The 18,795-nt window shown below is 44.9% G+C and overlaps 1 protein-coding gene across 2 annotated transcripts in view; it reads left to right on the top strand.

The window, feature by feature from the left end:
• LOC117448087 (phosphatidylcholine-sterol acyltransferase-like) overlaps nt 1-16,804 on the top strand; it is a 41,733-nt gene extending 24,929 nt beyond the window's left edge. Inside the window, exons 5-6 of one of the 2 annotated variants that reach the window (XM_034085199.2) lie at nt 7,145-7,337; nt 15,759-16,804. In XM_034085199.2, coding sequence (XP_033941090.1) covers nt 7,145-7,337; nt 15,759-16,122 — 557 coding nt within the window. In that variant the 3' untranslated portion in view covers nt 16,123-16,804. The remainder of the gene's footprint in view (nt 1-7,144; nt 7,338-15,758) is intronic. The other variant, XM_034085197.2, reaches the window with a different exon arrangement.
• Nucleotides 16,805-18,795: the final 1,991 nt, after the last annotated feature.

Here is an 18,795-nt window from a genome sequence, read left to right as displayed (position 1 = left end):
GAGTGTTTCGTCAACTTAATGTGTTGCTTAAAATAATACTTCTGCATACAGTCTGTGACACTGTGAGTGTTGCACGGCCAGATACGGCTCAGCTGACTCAGATAAGAAAATATATGATACATTATGAAGTGATATGCCGCGGACTATACTTAATGTTATTCTGATCCGGTTACTTATGTTGTGGCAGATATTTAAGTAAGCTTTCTTAACGCTAATGTTATAATAGTCAGATTGCTCTGAAGATGGGAGGTGATATTCTATTAATGTTCACGTTCACACAGTCGGTGATTTTTGCCGACCGTCTTTCCTGCGACGGCAGTTTTTCTGTATTTCCTTTCTCCTGTAATATGACTTGATCACTTTAAACTCCGCACACTGAGCTCTGATTGGTCAGCAGGCAGTGCTTTCACTGAGTTGAGCTCTTAGCCTGCAACCTAACCTGGTCCCGACCAGGTTAGCCGCTAAGCATAAGTTACCATGGAGATCTAGCCTGCTAAAAAGAGAACCAGCTTCCTAGGACCGGAAAGCCGGTGTTTTCCCTGAATTTAGCCGGCTAAGCGAACATCCTGCTTCATAGTATACCCCCCAGGAGCATTTCCCCAGAATTAATTATATAAATGTTACCTGGTTATGGGTTGAGAACTGGGGGGTATACTACGAAGCAGGATTTTCGCTTAGCCGGCTAACTTCAGGGAAAACTCGGGGTTTCCGGTCCTACGAAGCTGGTTCTCTTTTTAGCAGGCTAGATCTCCATGGTAACTTATGCTGTGCGGCTAACCTGGTCGGGACCAGGGGGGTATACTACGAATCTATTTCAACCTATCCTGGATATGTTTTGAGTTATCTGGTTCACTTAATCCAAAACAAAGCTGCTCTCGCTAAACTGTCCTACAACGCTGGCTATCAACTTGTTCGCTCAAGCCAGCCGTGTCCTATCTAGTTAGGTGCGCGTTCACATAAAAGGGGTGGTATCTGGAGCATTCGACCAATCACAAACATGGAGAAGCGTACTGACAGCACAGTGTCATACTTCCTGAATGAAGAGTCAACTATAAAAACATCCATGACTTAAACACTTTATCCAGGATAAAAGCCACATAGCTGCACCGGCAAGGTGAATACAGCTGGTAAAAGAAAAAGTGTTTGAATGCGTACATTAACAGGTTTATGATATCACTTCCCCGTCTAAAACACGATCTGACTTTAATTACATTTGTCTCGAGTGTTTCGTCAACTTAATGTGTTGCTTAAAATAATGCTTCTGCATACAGTATGTGACACTGCAAGTGTTGCACGGCCAGATACGGCTCAAGAAGCTGACTCAGATAAGGAGATATATGATACATTATGATGTGATATGATATGAATGATAATGGGACACATCGACCTCTGCACTCACAGTGCCGCGGACTGTACTTAATGTTACTTTGATCCGGTTACTTATGTTGTGGCAGATATTTAATTAAGCTTTCTTAACGCTAATGTTATAATAGGTGATATTCTATAAATGTTCACGTTCACACAGTCAGTGATTTTGGCCGGCCTGTATTTCCTCCGCACAGGCGCACACTGAGCTCTGTCAGCAGGCGGTGCTTTCACTGAGTTGATCTCTTATCCTGGAACCTATCCTGCTCCGGCGCAGGCTAGCCGTTCAGAATAAGTTATCTAGCCCGCTAAAAAGTGAACCAGCTTCGTAGGACCGGAAATCCCAGAAGTTATCTTGCTAAACGAAAATCCTGCTTCGTAGTATACCCCCCAGGTTAGGTTGCAGACTAAGAGCTCAACTCAGTGAAAGCACTGTGTTGTATAAGACTATGGACTACGACATTTAGGTTGACCGTTTATTGAACACGTTGTTACATACGCTCCCATGACAACACCACAACAACACAACTGTATCCGGTTCACACATCCCAAAACTCCCGGTGCCATCTTAAAGGCACAGTCATACCTGATGTGACACATACATAACATTTACCCCCCCCCCCCACAAGGAACCCAATTAACTTTTAGTTATCTTCTCTAGATGAACTGGATAGACTGCCAGTCACCAGCATAGCCATGTGGATTATTCTGCCACGCAACAGACTATGCTCTGAACATTACCCCTGAGAGTCACAAGCTCACAATATAGTCTTCCAAGTATCTTGGTCTGACCCGGACACGGGCCGGATGAGCTTCAAGACGAACCACTGGCTCAACCGGCTCAGGTGGGAACCCTGCTGGATCCTGCAACTGCTCATCAGGAAAAACAAAGTCCCCGTCCTCCCTGGGCCCTGGGTCCACGATGGGGGGCGGTGCCACCTTCCGAAGCCGGCTTGCATGCCACCGTGATCCGTCGGCCAGACGAAAGGTGGCTGACCCCAGTTGAGCGGTGACCTTCATCGGCGCCGTCCAGAAGGATAGCAGCTTGTGGTCCCGGTTAGGACGGTGAATCCTGACCCAGTCCCCCACTGTGAAGGGAAGCGCTCTCACCCTCCGTCTCTTGTCGAACCGCTGCTTCATGCGACGCTGAGCCTCTGCGACCCTGGCGCTCTGGCAGGGTGCGGCTGTTGGCGTGACGGCCGCCGGGGCCCGTAGCCGATCCAAAGGGAGCTGCAGCTCACGGCCCATCATCAAGAGGGCTGGGGAGCTGCCGAAAGTTGAATGCGGCGTCGCCCGGTAGTGAAGCAAGGTGCGGAGCAGCGCGGCTGAGAACGGAAGACCATCTGCCAGGTGTGCTCTGATCCCGTTCTTTAGGGTTTGGTTGAACCTTTCCACCCCCCCATTTGCTTGCGGGTGGTAGTAAGCTGTACGGATGTGTTTAATCCCCATCCCTTCCCACAAAGGTGGCGAACTCAGAGGAGACAAACTGTGGGCCGTTATCCGTAGTGATGGCGTTAGGACTGCCCCACCGAGCAAACAGAGAGGAGAGGAAGTCTGTGACCACCCGAGCCGTTACGGACCCTGTGGCGACCACTTCTGGCCATTTCGAATGGAAGTCGTAGGCCACCAGGAGGAAGCGTTGGTGGTGCGGGACGCCATGCAGCTCCCCACAGATGTCCAGCTGCATGTACTCCCAAGGCGCGCGCGGCCACTGCAAGGGCTGCGGTGGGGGTGGCGGGCCAGTTTTGCCACTGACCAGACAGGCCGTGCACTCCTTCACCATTGTCTCTATATCTCGATCTATGCCCGGCCACCACACCAAATCCCTGCAGTGCTGTTTCACCTTCACGATACCCAGGTGGCCCTCGTGCGCCATAGATAATACGCGTATCTTGAGGTCGATGGGAACTAACGTGCGGAGGCCCCAGGCCACGCAGACACCGTTCCAGCGCGTCAGCTCGTCCTTGACCTGATGAAAAGACGCCAGCTCCTCCGGGAACTTCGCAGGCCTTCCCTCCCGGATGTAAGTGCGAGCCGAAGGTCCTCCAGGGAAACCGCGGCCTGAAGCGGGGCGTGGAGCATGAGTATGAGCTCTGACTCTGTTGCGTCCTGGCCTGCGCCGGTCGCTGGGGTGGTTACTGTGGTGAAGTCATACGGCAGGAGTTTCTCTGACCAGCGGTAGATCCTCAGTGGTTTGTGCCCCGACCCCGAAGTAGCAAGCAGGGCTGTGAGAGCCTGATGGTCAGTACGCAACGTAAAATGCCGCCCATACACGTACATGTGCCACCGCTCGCACGCCCAGACGCAGGCCAGTGCCTCCCGCTCCCCCACTGAGTATTTCTCTTCGGCCGAGTTGAGGGACCGAGAGGCGAACGCCACCGGGCTTTCTGTGCCCCTCTGGATCTGGGACAGCACCGCCCTTATTGCTGTATTGGACGCGTCACAGGTCACGAACGTGGGGCTCGCCAGGTCAAAGAATGCGAACACCGGCGTTGAGGTGAGCTGCGTCTTGAGCTGGCGAATAGCGGCAGAGCAGGCCGGGGTCCACTCCGAGACCGCGTCTTTCAGGAGTTTGCGTAGTGGGGAGGTGGTCGAGGAGTACTGAGGAAGGAAGCACAGGTAGTAGGCCGTCATCCCCAGAAACGAAGAGATCTGAGCCGGACAGGACGGCTCAGGCAGGTGCAGCACCGCCTCTACGTTGGAGTGTAGCGGGCTGAGGCCGTCGGCGGAACCCCACAAACTCGATGGCTGGAACGGCGAAGGTGCACTTTTCCCCATTGAGTGTGAGGTTGTGACTGGCGAGGACGTCCAGCACCCTCACCAGGCGTTCGTCATGAACGGCTGGTGTAGCACCATGAACCACTATGTTGTCCAGGAAGACGACGACGCCCAGGATGCCGGCGAAGATGGTGGACATGATTTTTTGACAACAGCGGGGGGCCGAGCTGAGGCCAAAAGGCAGGTAGCCTTGACGAAGGTCTGGTTTCGTGAACATGAAAGAGCCGTAGAATTGTGCGGCTAGCTCCTCCACTGTGGGCAGCGGATACCTGTCAGCTATCACGGCCTTGTTCACCGGCCCGAGGTCGATGCACGGGTGCAGGCCCCCTGACTTCTTCTTCACCACTACCAGGCTTGAAATCCACAAGGAAGCATCAATGCGTTCGATGATACCCGCGTCCAAGAGTTTATGCAGGGCTGGTGGTCAAAGGCGGTGAGGCAGCCCAAACCACTGAACAGGGCAGGCCAGCGCTGATGCCACGGCGAGCCAACAGACAAGATAGCGGCCCCAGAATTGTCCACAAGGGTGAAACCCAACTCACAAAACAAATCAAAACCCATGAGGTTGGCCCCCTCGTGAGACACTTGAAAGGTGAATGCGGGGAGAGCCTTAGTCCCGTAACGCACAGCAAAGGTGATTGTGCCCGCCATTCCAATTTTAGAGTGTCCATACCCGTACAGATCCTCGGCGTCGGCAGTGAGTGTTCGGAGCGGAAAGAGACGCCGGACCGTGGAAACATTCAGGAGCAACTTGGAGGCCCCCCCCCCCCGTATCCAGCTCCACCGTGCAGCACTTTAGCGGTCGGTAGATGGCGCCCACTGAGTGGATGGTCGTCGGTGCATGTGGCCCAGGCGTACGTGGAGGTGGGCTGTCGGCTGCAGGAACAGAGCGACAGACCCGTGCAAAATGGTTCTGTCTGCCACAGCGTTGACACCTCTGTCCCTTGGCAGGGCAGTTCGGAGCTCGACTCTGTTGCGATGGTGAGCCAAAATTACCACAGGCCCGGCGTGCTGCCGTACCCTGGCGTGCTGCAAGGTTCACATCAAAGTTGTCTTCAGGGAAAACCTCCCCTGGAGGCTCCATGGGTAGCGCCACCGTTTGAGTTAGTAGCATGGGTCTGTGGGGAAAAGAACCGGAGGAGGGAGCTAGCTGGGATGCTAAGGCTGCTGCTGACTCAAGCTGGAAAGCTACCTCCACTGCTCTTATTAAAGTGAGCTTGTCTGTCATCATTAGCAGCTTTTCTCTGAGCGTCGAGCTGTTAGTGTGCTCAGCCAGCTGATCCCATATTAGTTCATCCTCCAGCGCCCCAAATTTACAGAGGCTGGCTAGTCCCCTCAGATCAGCCAAGTAATGGTGGACGGACTCACCCACCTGTTGCCGGCGTTGCCGAAAAACAATTCGCCGGAGCATAACATTTTGTGGAGCAGCAAAGTGTCCAGTGAGCAGTGTAACACAGTCCGCATATTTCGGAGCGAGTCCGAGAGTCATAAAAATCCGCTGTCCCTCGCTGCCCAGTGAGTGTATCAGCAGGGCTTACTTCCTGTCGTTGTTAGCTTCAGCTAGCCCCGCGGCTACTGTGAACGTTTCGAAGGACTCAAGCCAGCGAACCCACGGAATCGGTGATTCGCCCGGCAGTGCGACGAACGGGGAGAGAGGTGAGAGTAGAGAATCCATAATCCTTGTCGCCAATGTTGTATATATAAGACTATGGACTACGACATTTAGGTTGACCGTTTATTGAACACGTTGTTACATACGCTCCCATGACAACACCACAACAACACAACTGTATCCGGTTCACACATCCCAAAACTCCCAGTGCCATCTTAAAGGCACAGTCACACCTGATGTGACACATACATAACACACTGCCTGCTGACCAATCAGAGCTCAGTTGCGGCTTTCACACCAGCGCTTTTCCCTTTCTAGCTCCGAGCGGGAGCTTTTCTGGTTCAGCTCCGGTTTCCCTTTTCTGCTCCCGCTCTGTTCACACCGCCCAGAGCTGCCGCTGCTGCGTCATGACGTCACCGTTTACGTGCCTGCTTCATAAAATCCAAACCGTGCGGAAATCCCTCACATCAACAACAACAACAATGGCCGATTGTATTGAAGCACTGTTCGCTTTGATTATCCTCTTACAAAACGAAATGGAAGGCCACTGCTATTTATTCAGTTTGAGGTTTTCCATCGTTGTGTACAAACTGGATAAAACGCAGGCATCTTGTTGTTGTTCAGGAGGTTGATCCCGCCCATGCCCCTGCCCCTGCCCCCGCCTCGACGTAAGAGAGACGTAAGCGACGCCGCCTCTTAGCTCCGAAGCTCTTGCCTCTAGGCCGACAATTCTTTGGAGCTGGAAGTTAACCGGATTCCGGAGCTAAGAGGCGGCGCCTCTGCGGTGTGAACAGGAAAAAACTGTACTTTTCAGGCTCCAGCTCCGACCCGGAGCTGAACACGCGTTGGTGTGAAAGGGGCAAGTGTGCGGAGTTTAAAACGATCAAGTCATATTACAGGAGAAAGGAAATACAGAAAAGCTGCCGTTGCAGGAAAGACGGCCGGCAAAAATCACCGACTGTGTGAACGTGAACATTAATAGAATATCACCTCCATCTTCAGAGCAATCTGACTATTATAACATTAGCGTTAAGAAAGCTTACTTAAATATCTGCCACAACATAAGTAACCGGATCAGAATAACATTAAGTACAGTCCGCGGCATATCACTTCATAATGTATCATATATTTTCTTATCTGAGTCAGCTGAGCCGTATCTGGCCGTGCAACACTCACAGTATTTAATTCAACAAGGGGAAATTCAAGTCTCTAAAGACTGACTTACTACCGCCCAAAAAGATGATGACAGACTTGCAACATCACAAATCACTTAAAATAGAATACAAATGCTATATACTGCCATAAATAAGACAATGCTATCAGAAATGTTGTCTTATAAAACGTTCATATTTTATTTTTAAAACCTCTCCTATTCCTGACTTGTTGCAGGAGAAAATGACGGCATCCCGATGATTTCCATCCTCAAGATCCGCGAGGAGCAGAGGATGAAGCCCACTAATCCCTGGATGCTGCCCACCAAAGCCTGGCCAAGCGACCACGTGTTCATCTCCACACCCACCATGAACTACACCAACCAGGACTACCAGCGCCTCTTCACAGATATCAACTATGAGGACGGCTGGTAATTTACAGATTTAATCTAATCAGGGCTGCCCCTCTGAGTCGAATAGTTATCTCAGTGGTGGTTTTGGTCTCTTTTACATAGATTTCTTTGATCATTGATAAGCTATTTTAAGTTCTTCTTCAGTTTTAATGCTGAATGACTTTATCCCAGAAACAAAGGACTATGTCTTTGTCAAAAATAAATACAAATAATTATAGACTCATCAAGGCAATCGGAAAAAAATTACAATTTAAAAAAAGGATTATTATTATATATTTATACATTTATTTATTTTGTATATTATATTATTTTATTGAAGTACAGATACAAACAGTGTTACAATTGAAAACAGTTTTTCGTTCCATTTGACTTTTCCCCCCTGTCAGAACTTACCCTCTTAACACCTCAATCATCCCCTCCCCAGTTGAATCCAAAATGACAACTAAGTAAAAATAAATAAAATACAAATAAATAAAATACATTATTAAAATGTATTGGAAAATAATTAACATTAACTAACAGTGCTTATTACATGGCTTCGTTGAATACTCGATTCTGATTGGTCAATTCAGAACACGTGACACGTTGTTAATACCGAACAGACAGACCGCTGTCAAGGACTTATTGACCGTTGTTAAGGATGCTCACATCTTCAGAAAGAAGTCCGGTCGATTTAACTGTATACAGTTGGGCCGAAAAGCAAACTGCATGCAGTTTGCTTTTCGAACTGGGACAAGAAAAACAGCGGAGAAGTAACGGGGCAGAAACCCTCCTTTTTACGCAGCGGTCCAGACATAGACATCAAACAGTTACTTTGGCATTAGGGCAGACCCGGCGCCAGAACAAATCTAAAGGGAGGGCCTATGATTTTCATGGGAGGACCCACAAAACCGTCAAGTGCTGCGTGCCTGCGGCACAATATATATCAAACAGCGAGGCCAACAGCATTGCGTAAAGACGCACACTTATCGCAAATACATACACAAATAAAGGGCAACATAGAAACCACTTTTGAAACATTGTGTGCGTGGCAGCACAGACACTGGTAAATCACGAGCAAGGCACACTGGTTAAGGATGGCAGCTTCCTCATCGTTGCACTCGGAGAGAAATAGTAGAGACGGAGACGATGAACTGTAGAATACACTGCATCCCCCATCTCTTCGACAATATGCTCAGTCACTAAGGTGCTCATTAGTTCTATTATGGCATTTTGCATGTCGTGAGAAGTGTATGTTGCTGTGTGGGGAATGCTTTCCATTATTTTGGCCAACTCTGCATCTTTGTGCAGCATATACTCAAACAGCGATAGGGAGAGCCCACTGCCTGACTCGGACATGCTGTGGATTGCATCGTGGTCACCTCTGGTGCGGCTTTCACACCAGCGCTTTTCAGTTTCTAACTCCGAGCGGGAGCTTTTCTGGTTCAGCTCCAGTTTCCCTTTTCAGCTCCCGCTCTGTGCACACCGCCCACTGGCGCCCCAGAGCTGCCCTTGCTGCGTCATGACGTCACCGTTTACATCGCTGATTTGCCCCCCAACGGCAGCTCACAACAACAACAACAACAACAACTGCGTCGGGTCGATGATCGTGTTGCTTTTAATCACACGAAGCCAGAATAAATTGAATAACGACTTCTCCAACCTTATGCTTTGCTCCAGAGTGCCGTGGTTCATTGTTTATTAATGTGTTTCTGCAGCATTTACCGACCGCTGCAGTGCTGCTCTTCCACGGGAGTGTATTCTCCCGTTAGCTCCCGGTTAGCTCACACTGCAGCGGCCGCTCTAAAGTATTCACTGTCCGACTCACACAAGCAGCTGATGCATATCCCCAGTTCCCCTTAGCCTAAGTGAATGTGTGTCAGTCTGAATTGACACTGTTTGGTATCACAACGCTGTTATGAAAGTTTCTCTGGTATAAAACGGGTGATGTTGGCATAGCAACCGAAGCTAAACTGACTACTTGCATCCGATAGCTGCAATAATACAAAACAACACGTCTGCCTCTCTCCACAATGATCGATGACAGTGAACGGATGGTCAAAGTAAGGTACAAATAAACAGAATCACACGAAGCCTGGTTAGTGTTGCCTGACTTTATAAAGTGTGTTTATAGGCACTACTGCTTGTAGGCAGGCATAACAGTCGACCCATGGGAGGTGGGTTTAGTTTCCTGCACGCCTCGATGTAAGAGAGACGTAAGCGACGTCACCTCTTAGCTCCAAAGCTCTTGCCTCTGGACCGACAATTTTTTGGAGCTGGAAATGAAGCGGATTCCGGAGCTAAGAGCCGGCGCAGCTCCGGTGTGAACAGGAAAACCCGGCGCTTTTCAGGCTCTAGCTCCGAGCCGGAGCTGAAAAGGCGCTGGTGTGAAAGGGGCATGAGAGGGAGTTGGTTGACAGCTAAAAAAGCTATCATATCAACGACAGCTGACACGTAATAACGGTTCCGTGCCAGCTGATCTGTGTGCACCAAAGTACTAATTTCCTTATTTGTTTCCTCGCGTATCTGTCTCTCTCTCCACAAACTCTCACATGAAATGTGTTCTTTTGATGCGGCATGCCTTAGCAGTCCTTTATCAGTCTGTAATGCGTGTTTCCAGTCGCAAAAACCTTTGACAGTAAAAGCCGCATCAGATGAAGACGTAGGCCTATTCACTTTAAACTGTCTACAGGGGAAACAAAAGGCTGCGTCTGCTTTTAAAGAATATTCAAGCCATGATCTGTTGTTGTACCATGCAGTGGCAAAAGTGCGCTTCTTCCCTGAAAACAATCTCTCTGGATAACGATCCAGTTTCACCTGGCTGGGTTTATTAACCCCAGCTGCTGCTGCTGGCGGGTGTGGTACAGGGTGTGGCAACGCAGGTGCTGATGGTAGGGGCACAAGGAGCTGTGCCTCGGAGGACAGCGTTGGTGGCGGCCGCCTTGATGAGTCAAGGATTGGGTTCGCTAACTCAGCCCCGGGGTTTGCCGAGGTCAAGCTTGTGAGATTAAGGCATGCTGCTGCAGCGGCAGGTGCAGGGTCGCCAGCAGCTGCATCGGCTGCAGTTATTTCATCGCTATTTCGTTTGAATACATTCTTAGATCTTTTAAGCCAATTTCTGATGTCCATTTTGTAATTCAAACATAAATGGGAGTCTACAGAATGCACAATAAACAATAAACAAATCCAGAATTGGCGGCAGAGTTTGACGCTGTGATTGGTCTAAATGTGGACGAATCACAAATCACAACAGACACGTGAATTTATTTGACGTAGCCTGCGAATTTTGAATTTTGTAGTTACTATCTGACATCACATACATCGTAGCATAAAAGTTCACAGTTTATTTATAATTTCAAAAATTTAAAAATGTAAATGTTTTAAAAAAAATTAAATGTTATAAATAATTTTTAAAAACGTGTTTATTGGGGGAGGGCAGGAATGTCAAATGGGAGGGCCTGGCCTAACAGTTTGAAAAGCAAGCAAACTGTCTGATTGTCTTTAGTTTTCCGCTGTCGTGTGATAGCAACATGGAGGATTTTAACATTAATTTTAATATATTTGGAGAGCACAGTAATTTGGAGGAATGGTTAGTGGCTGATGAGTCCCCAGTGAAGAAAAGAAAAAGACAAGAGCGAGAAGAAAAAAGTGGAGAAGTAAGAGAGTAAGAGAGAGGATCTAGGACAGGAACGTCGATCTGAATATCCCTAAAGATTTCCCATTCACCATGTCACATTGTACCATTATGTTAATTACAGCTAAGGCTCAAATGCTAACATGAACAGAGTTAGTTGCTATCGAAGCAGTTCCTGCCGTTGCAACAGCCTAGTTCAAACATCAACACCGGACAATTTTTCGTAGCGGATGCATGTCATTTTAAATCAGTTAAACTATGTTTTTAATCATTAAAAACATTTTATAAATCAATAAAAGCATTTCAATTAATATTGGGACTCATGTCGTTACTTTGTTGAGAATGTGGCCATGTAATAAGCGGGATAATGTGCTGCGACGTGGTCATTATGGGGAAAAGAACACCGACAGGCTGATCAGGAGCCCGACGCGAAGCGGAGGGATCTAGATCGGCCTGTCGGTGTTCTTTTCCCCATAATGACCACGTCGCAGCACATTATCCCTTACATAACATTGAATACAAAAACGATATGAATAAATAATATACCTCTGCTTCTTAAAGAAGCAATCTAGGGCCACCAAGAAGAAATGTTATCTTCTCAAGTTTAAGAAAGATATTTATTGTTTTCAAAACCCAACCCTTCTATCCATCCTGGTAGTGCAATGCTAAAAGAGGGTAATGCTAACTCTGCTTAAGTACTCATTAAGGTCCCTATACAAAGTTATATAGGGATGCGAGGAGCTGCAGACCAGGGGGTAATTATATACAAAGTGTAATCATTACTAAATAATCACTAAATGGTGATCGACATATGAATCTGGAATCTGTAAGCAACAGGAATGCAATTTTGGTATTGGAAGAATTCTGGTGTCCGTTTGAAATGTGTCAGGAGTATATCGACTGTTCTGCCCTCGCAATTTACTGCGGTCAACTCAGCCGTCTCTCAAATGTGCTTGGTCAAATGAGCAGCTCTTCATTTTTGAGTGTGCGATTAATAGCGTCTTTATGCTAATCGCCGAGAAGCGGCACTGACGCTAGTACAAGAATAAAAACAATGCATGTTTTTGTGCTATATTTTTCGATAAAAATGTGTTTTACCATAAATTCTTAATAAAATGTGTACTATTGGATTCAGTACTTGTTAGACTACTACCACAAGTACAATCAAGTACTTTTACTGTGTACTTTTTTTAGTAATACTCTGTCAAACTCCCCTCCCGAGTACAATAATTCATGTATTTGCTAAGTTTGATGAGGGAAACAATTATTCTTAGCCATAAGTTCTCATTGAAAGTGGCACTGCTGGACAGAGTACTACTTGGACTACTACCACAAGTACAATCGATACAATCACTTTTATCGTGTACTTTTTGAGTAATACCCAGTCAAACTCCCCTCCAGAGTACAATAATGTATGTTTTCTGCCATCTTTGATGAGAGATAAAATGATTTTTTGCCATAAGTTCTCAGTGAAAGTGGTACTGTTGGACTCAGTACTACTACCTCAAGTACAATCAAGCACTTTTATAGTGTACTTTTTGAGTAATACCCTGTCAAACTCCCCTCCCGAGTACAATAACTCATGCATTCTGCTATAGACCTGGTACACGGACAACCACTTGGAGTACAAAAACAATCCTGATATCATTAGAAAGCTAGGAATCTCCTCTTTCCAACAGTGTAAAATGTGTCTTCGGTTCAATGCCACTGATTTCGATGGAGCAGGTCACATATATGTTTTGAACTTCACATAATAGGAATTCTGGGGCATGGGCTTAATGTTGTATTTCAATGAACAACTTGAAACATACATTTTAAATATGATAAATGTTCTTGAGTCTCAAAATGCTGGGGTCAAATGATCCCAAAGAATAAAGGGTTTAAAGTTAATTTCAGGATAACAGGAGGTTTAAGAATACATGATATAGTCCAATTTTTGGTCCACCATTGAGTTTGCTTTTTCCTTAAATGTATAAAATAAATGTAACTAAAATACTACTGACTTAGCAGGGTATACAGATTCACCCATTATGCCATTAAAGGAGCTTTTTTTCCCAAACATATCTGTCCAAACTGGATATCATACAAGTATAAAATGCGAACCATAACAAAATTATTTTTGGGAGTGAAGGTCATGGGAAAATTAAAGATGATTTGATTGTGTTATTAAAAGAGGAGAGAGAGGAAATTAACTTGTTCATGTTATTCTTATACATACTTGTATAGAAAATGTGCATGTTGAACTACAGGCTGGATATATTTCCCAGGCATCAAGAAAATAGAAAAATAAAGTAAATTATAAAAAAATGTTTAGTCAATATAAGTTTTTGCCCAAAATAGCTGAAATTGAACGTAAACAGTATCAAACATCAGGTGCATGGCAATTAACACATTTGTGCACGCTATTAAAATTTACTTTAGTTGATTTTAAGATCTTTATATATCATTGATTTAATCTTTCTGAACACTTTTGAAATAAAACACCACAGAATAAAGATTTATTTTATAATGTTCATTACAGATAATCCCTTAATTTCATTTTGAAAACACGTGTCAACTGTATTAATACAGATGAAAAGCTTTTATTAGGAGAATCAATTTGTATTGGGCTTCAATGACTCTTGATGAAGGCAGTATTATGATTGCTTGTATTTATCCTCAGACATTTTATATTTTAAATAAGAAGTGACCTTTGAATAAATATTGCAAAACAAAGCCTATATAACCTTGTGATGGCCACAGCCACACAGGGTAAACCAACTACGATGCATCCTCATCTTCAGTAGTTTTGCTTCAGTGCAGCTACAATAAAACATGCCAATTAACACCACACATTTGCTTTAAATGGTAAACTCTTTATTTGATTGTAATCTGACATTACTTCAAATATTTTAGCACAGCTAACAAGTATTTGTTTGTATTAATTACTTTCTTTGTCTCTTGAGTTACCATGTCCATTGGGGTTACTTCCTGGTTCAGTAAAGGGCGTGGCCGAGCGCTGAGGACTCATAAATACTGCAAGGAGTCAATTGGGACAGATTGGGACAAACCACCTACTTCCATGTCAAAGGGGGGATTTGGGTTTTGTCAGTGTCCTTTGTGTATGATGTGACTATTAATTATCCCTTGGGTTCAACTTGGTTTGGCCAAGTCACTATACAGGTTCCTTGGTTTTATCATTGTAGCAGGTCAGTTTTGTTGAGTTAACACCTGTTATGTTTCTTTGAGGTATTTTCTGTTGACCTCTTTTATAGGCCTAGTTATTGTATGATGTTCTTTGTGGACTTTTGGGTAAATAAAAACCCTAGTTTATTTAAACCACTCCTGTGTCCTGTTGCCTTACTGCTGTGTCCCTGACAAACCTGGAAGGCTAAGCCAATTAGTATTTTGTCCTGCACTACAAGATTTCAAGTTTCTATTGTACAAATGTGGGCCATTTGTTGTGTCATGGGAGGGGTCGGCCACTATCTTCCCGCCTCAGGGTCCTGGAGGCGGGCAGGTCACATTACTCCTGTTCTGGCTGCCTTACACTGGCTCCCTATAGAACACAGGATAGAATTTAAAATTCTTCTTCTCGCCTACAAAGCCCTTAATGGGCAGGCGCCATCTTACCTTAAAGAACTCATTATACCCTACTGTCCTACTAGGGCATTGCGTTCCAAGAATGCAGGGTTGTTGGTTGTTCCTAGAATCTCTAAAAGTACAATGGGAGCCAGAGCCTTTTCTTATCAAGCTCCACATTTGTGGAATCAGCTTCCAGTTTGTGTTCGGGCGGCAGACACTCTATCCGTTTTTAAGAGTGCGCTTAAGACCTTCCTTTTTGATAAAGCTTATAGTTAGGGCTGATTAGATTCAGCCCCTAGTTTTGCTGATATAGGCTTAGTTTGTCGGGGGACATCTTACTTCTTCCTTCTCTCTGTCTGTACCTGTGTACACTCATGTTCCGATTAACCCAGCTTCCCCAAATGTCTTTCTTTTTGGTGTCTATATACGCCGGGATCCGGAGTCATGGATGATCCTGCGGTCCTGTGTCCTGGATCGCGAGCCCTGGATCTTGAGTCGTGGCTGTGGTCCTGGATCATCGGTCCTGGATGGATATCCTCGTGGATTCATCTTCTTATTATAGACACATGCATTTCCAAACATTTGGACTACCTATGTTGTAAATGTATTATCTTTTCAGTTTACACACGGCATCTATTGCACGTCTGTCCGTCCTGGGAGAGGGATCCCTCCTCTGTTGCTCTCCCTGAGGTTTCTCCCATTTTTCCCTTTAAACTGGGTTTTCTCCGGAAGTTTTTCCTTGTACGATGTGAGGGTCTAAGGACAGAGGGTGTCATATTGTCATACTGATATTCTGTACAAACTGTGAAGTCCACTGAGACAAATGTAACATTTGTGATATTGGGCTATATAAATAAACATTGATTGATTGTTTGAAAGAAAGGCAACACATCGACCAATCACTGTTTTGTGAGGGTCGGAACCTGATTGCTGTCCAATCCAACTAAGCGTTTCTTATTTATTTATCTGCATTCATATGAAGATATCTGTTTCTTTAAATTAGATGAATTTGTGTCCCTCAATTCAAATTCCATTCTTGAGTTGCAGATCGAATTGTAAACAATGACTGGCAAAAGGAAGAGAACGTTTTGGTGTGGATATCCCCCTTGCTACACTTTACACACTACATTTTGGCCATTTCCCCCAATGATTAAATCATTGAAAGCCGATTAAACAATACTAAAAACCCTTTTCACAAGTAGTCATATGATCCATTGTATCTATTCGATTTTACAACCCCATAATCTTCTTGTTGGTTGCAGGCACATGTGGGAGGACACCAAGAACCTCACTGGAGACCTCTACCCTCCCGGTGTCGAGGTGTGGTGTATGTACGGCGTGGGCCTTCCAACTCCTGTGACATACATATACGACGAGGAGTTTCCAAACAAGGACCCGGTGGACTTTGTCTACGCCGATGGGGACGACACGGTGGACAGCTTTAGCATGAGCCTTTGCAAACAGTGGGCGGAGCAGCAGGAGCAGCCCGTGCATGTGACCGAGTACCGAGGGCTGCCCCACCTGGACATTGTGTTCCACGAAAAGGTGATCACCCAAGTCCAACAAATCATGGAGGGCCAATCAGACGTTCCCAAGGAGATTGATGTCCGATATGGAGCGGAATAGAAGAGCAGTTAGGAGATTAAACAATAAAACATGTGACATGAGGTTCTTTATTTTCTATAGTAGACTTCTAAATCTGTTGAAATGTCAAGCATTAGCACATGTCCAACATTATTAGCACCCCCTCTTGGCCAAGGTAACTCTTTTAAACGTATCTGGGCCAGGAACAAAGCTAACCATGACCCCCTTATCTAAACTAAAGGCTGATGACTTGTTTGACCCTGATCTGTTTATTCTCCTATATAAACTGTGTAGTTAGTTTGTTCCGTATATTTGTTGGTCACCATGATGAGGCTTATGGCAATGATCATGGTACGCATAATTATCCCAATAATTACAAACATAGTAATAGTATATTTGTTCTAATGGTGGATTATTTAATGTTGTAGTATGTGTAGTTTTCTTACAGTCCACTAAGACAACTTCAGATCCTGATACATCTTTACAATCTCTACAAACTCTTTGGTAGGTTGAGAGTATGACTGTTTGGTTTGGTTTGATAAAGTGACCTAACTTGTAGCTTATTTTTGTTTTTATTGTTTATGCTGTCATTGTAATATTTCTATTAAGATTTATAATAGAAATATTTATATTCTTAGATACATTAAGCTAGTGATGTGAATTTATACTGTTTTGTAAATGTGCCAAATGTTTTTGAATGTTTCCACTTACAATAAAGACTATCATTACACAAAAATCACGCTTATCAAATGTTTACTTAAAGGGCCCATGTCATGCTTTTCCGGTTATTACCCGTCCCCTTGTGTGTTATGAAGGTTTATGTAATACGGTCTGCAGTCAAAAACCCTCGAAGTACACCCTGTAGCGAGTACAACTCTAACACAGAAAAGACCTGTCTATGCTGCCCCAGAACGCCTCGTTGGAGATTTCTCATTTTCCATTGTTTTCTACCTGTGTGTATGTGTAACGAAGGTAACTTCGTTACTATAGACTGACGGCTTTGGGGACCTTGTAATATTGCACATGTGGGTTTGCACTTTATATAACGACTTCCTTTTGCACAGTAAGAATGTCACTCAGCACTTTAGTGAACAGTTTGCACTTTATTAGCATGATTTGCACAGTACAGTTTTGACATGGCCTATTTGCACATTTTTATATAATATATACTATTTATTGATGTAGTCGTTGTTAAATGATTAAACCGTATTATTTGGAATGTCGTCTGGCAGATGCTGGTCGGTCCTCAGCTCCACCTGAAAAGAGAGGGGAGTTATAGCGAGAACGCCGAGAGTATTTATGATTGTGTAAGATTGACAGCGGATGAGATTAATCATTGTGTGCAGATGTCCTGTTTTAGCGTGTATACATCATGACGTTAAGTTGCATTAATTGTAGAAGTGAACACTGTGTAACTTTTACGTCCATTGTTTACCCATGTTGTTTCGTCCGGTGTCCGCTCCAGTGTGTTTGGCCAAAAGGTCCTCGGGGGAAACCAACACTGACTAAGGAAGGTTCCGGGACGAACCAAGTGGCGGGATGGGCGTAGGGGTTTCTGTTGTAGTTGGGAATGCATTTCTATATATTATGGTCGGTTATAATGTGGGGTTTGGGGTTAATTTAACAGCTGGCTATAAACCACTGATCATACATGCACCGAATGTTATACATTATCGTTATACCAATTATGATGACATGTGTATCAATAATTGCTCACCTGTGAATGGTTTCTCCCAATAAGATCCTCTATAAAAGAGCCAGTCTTCAGTCGGAGGAGATGGTTGAACACCTCCATGCTGGCTGGCTGTTCTTTATGGTAGTGTGTGAAATAAAGACACTATGGTGTGCAACTCTACCTCCTCTCGTGTGTGGTTCTTTCACTGGAAATCCAGCCGCTAAAAGGGTCACTGTCTCACAGTATGTAAAGTGTATGTTGTTTCTTACACGACCACTAGAGGTGTAAGAAACAACATACACTTTACTAGTGATGGCGAGATGAAGCCTTATGAAGCTTTGAAGCTTTCCAGCCAATTGGTTCGCAAAAGGGTTCATCTCATGAGGCTTCATCATGGGCTTCATTTGAACACAAACCCCCCTGTTGGTCAAAGTGTGTAAAACAGGCAGATTGGACTTCTCAACAGTGTGCTCTATCTCATACCGAGTTCTCATTGAGTAAAGCCTTAGAATAACTCTAAACAACGAACAGAAAATCATATTTTCATGTTAACAATATTGTATTTATTCCAGTTTAATGATTGTGATTGAAAAGCCTAAGGAGGCTGGTAAACATTGCAAAGAGGGATTTGTATTCCTTAATAATATTCATAAACTTAACCATGTTGTAGCCTGAGAAAGGCTAAACCATATCAAAGAATACATTCATTAACTACTTTATCTCATTTAGCTGTAGCTTTTATAAACAACAAAAAAGACGTATTGACGAGTCGTTGAACCAGGGACCCTACGGTCATGAGTCAGCTGCTTTCCAGTTGAGCCACAGCACACACACTAAAGCTCCCGGAAAAAATTGCAACATATGTATTCCTGTATTTATTGATGTTTTTATTCCTACATTTATTTATGCTTGTATCTATTTATTATGACATGTTCCGACCTCTATATGAGTGAGGGTCTGAGCTCTTTTAATTACATCGTGTCACCAGCGGGCCTGGGTACAGGAGGGGTAATATGGTTCTTATTATACATCCATGGGTA

Source organism: Pseudochaenichthys georgianus, chromosome 6 (genome assembly GCF_902827115.2).
Source record: "Pseudochaenichthys georgianus chromosome 6, fPseGeo1.2, whole genome shotgun sequence".
Classification (NCBI taxonomy): Eukaryota; Metazoa; Chordata; class Actinopteri; order Perciformes; family Channichthyidae; genus Pseudochaenichthys; species Pseudochaenichthys georgianus.
This window is presented reverse-complemented; position numbering and strand designations above follow the sequence as displayed.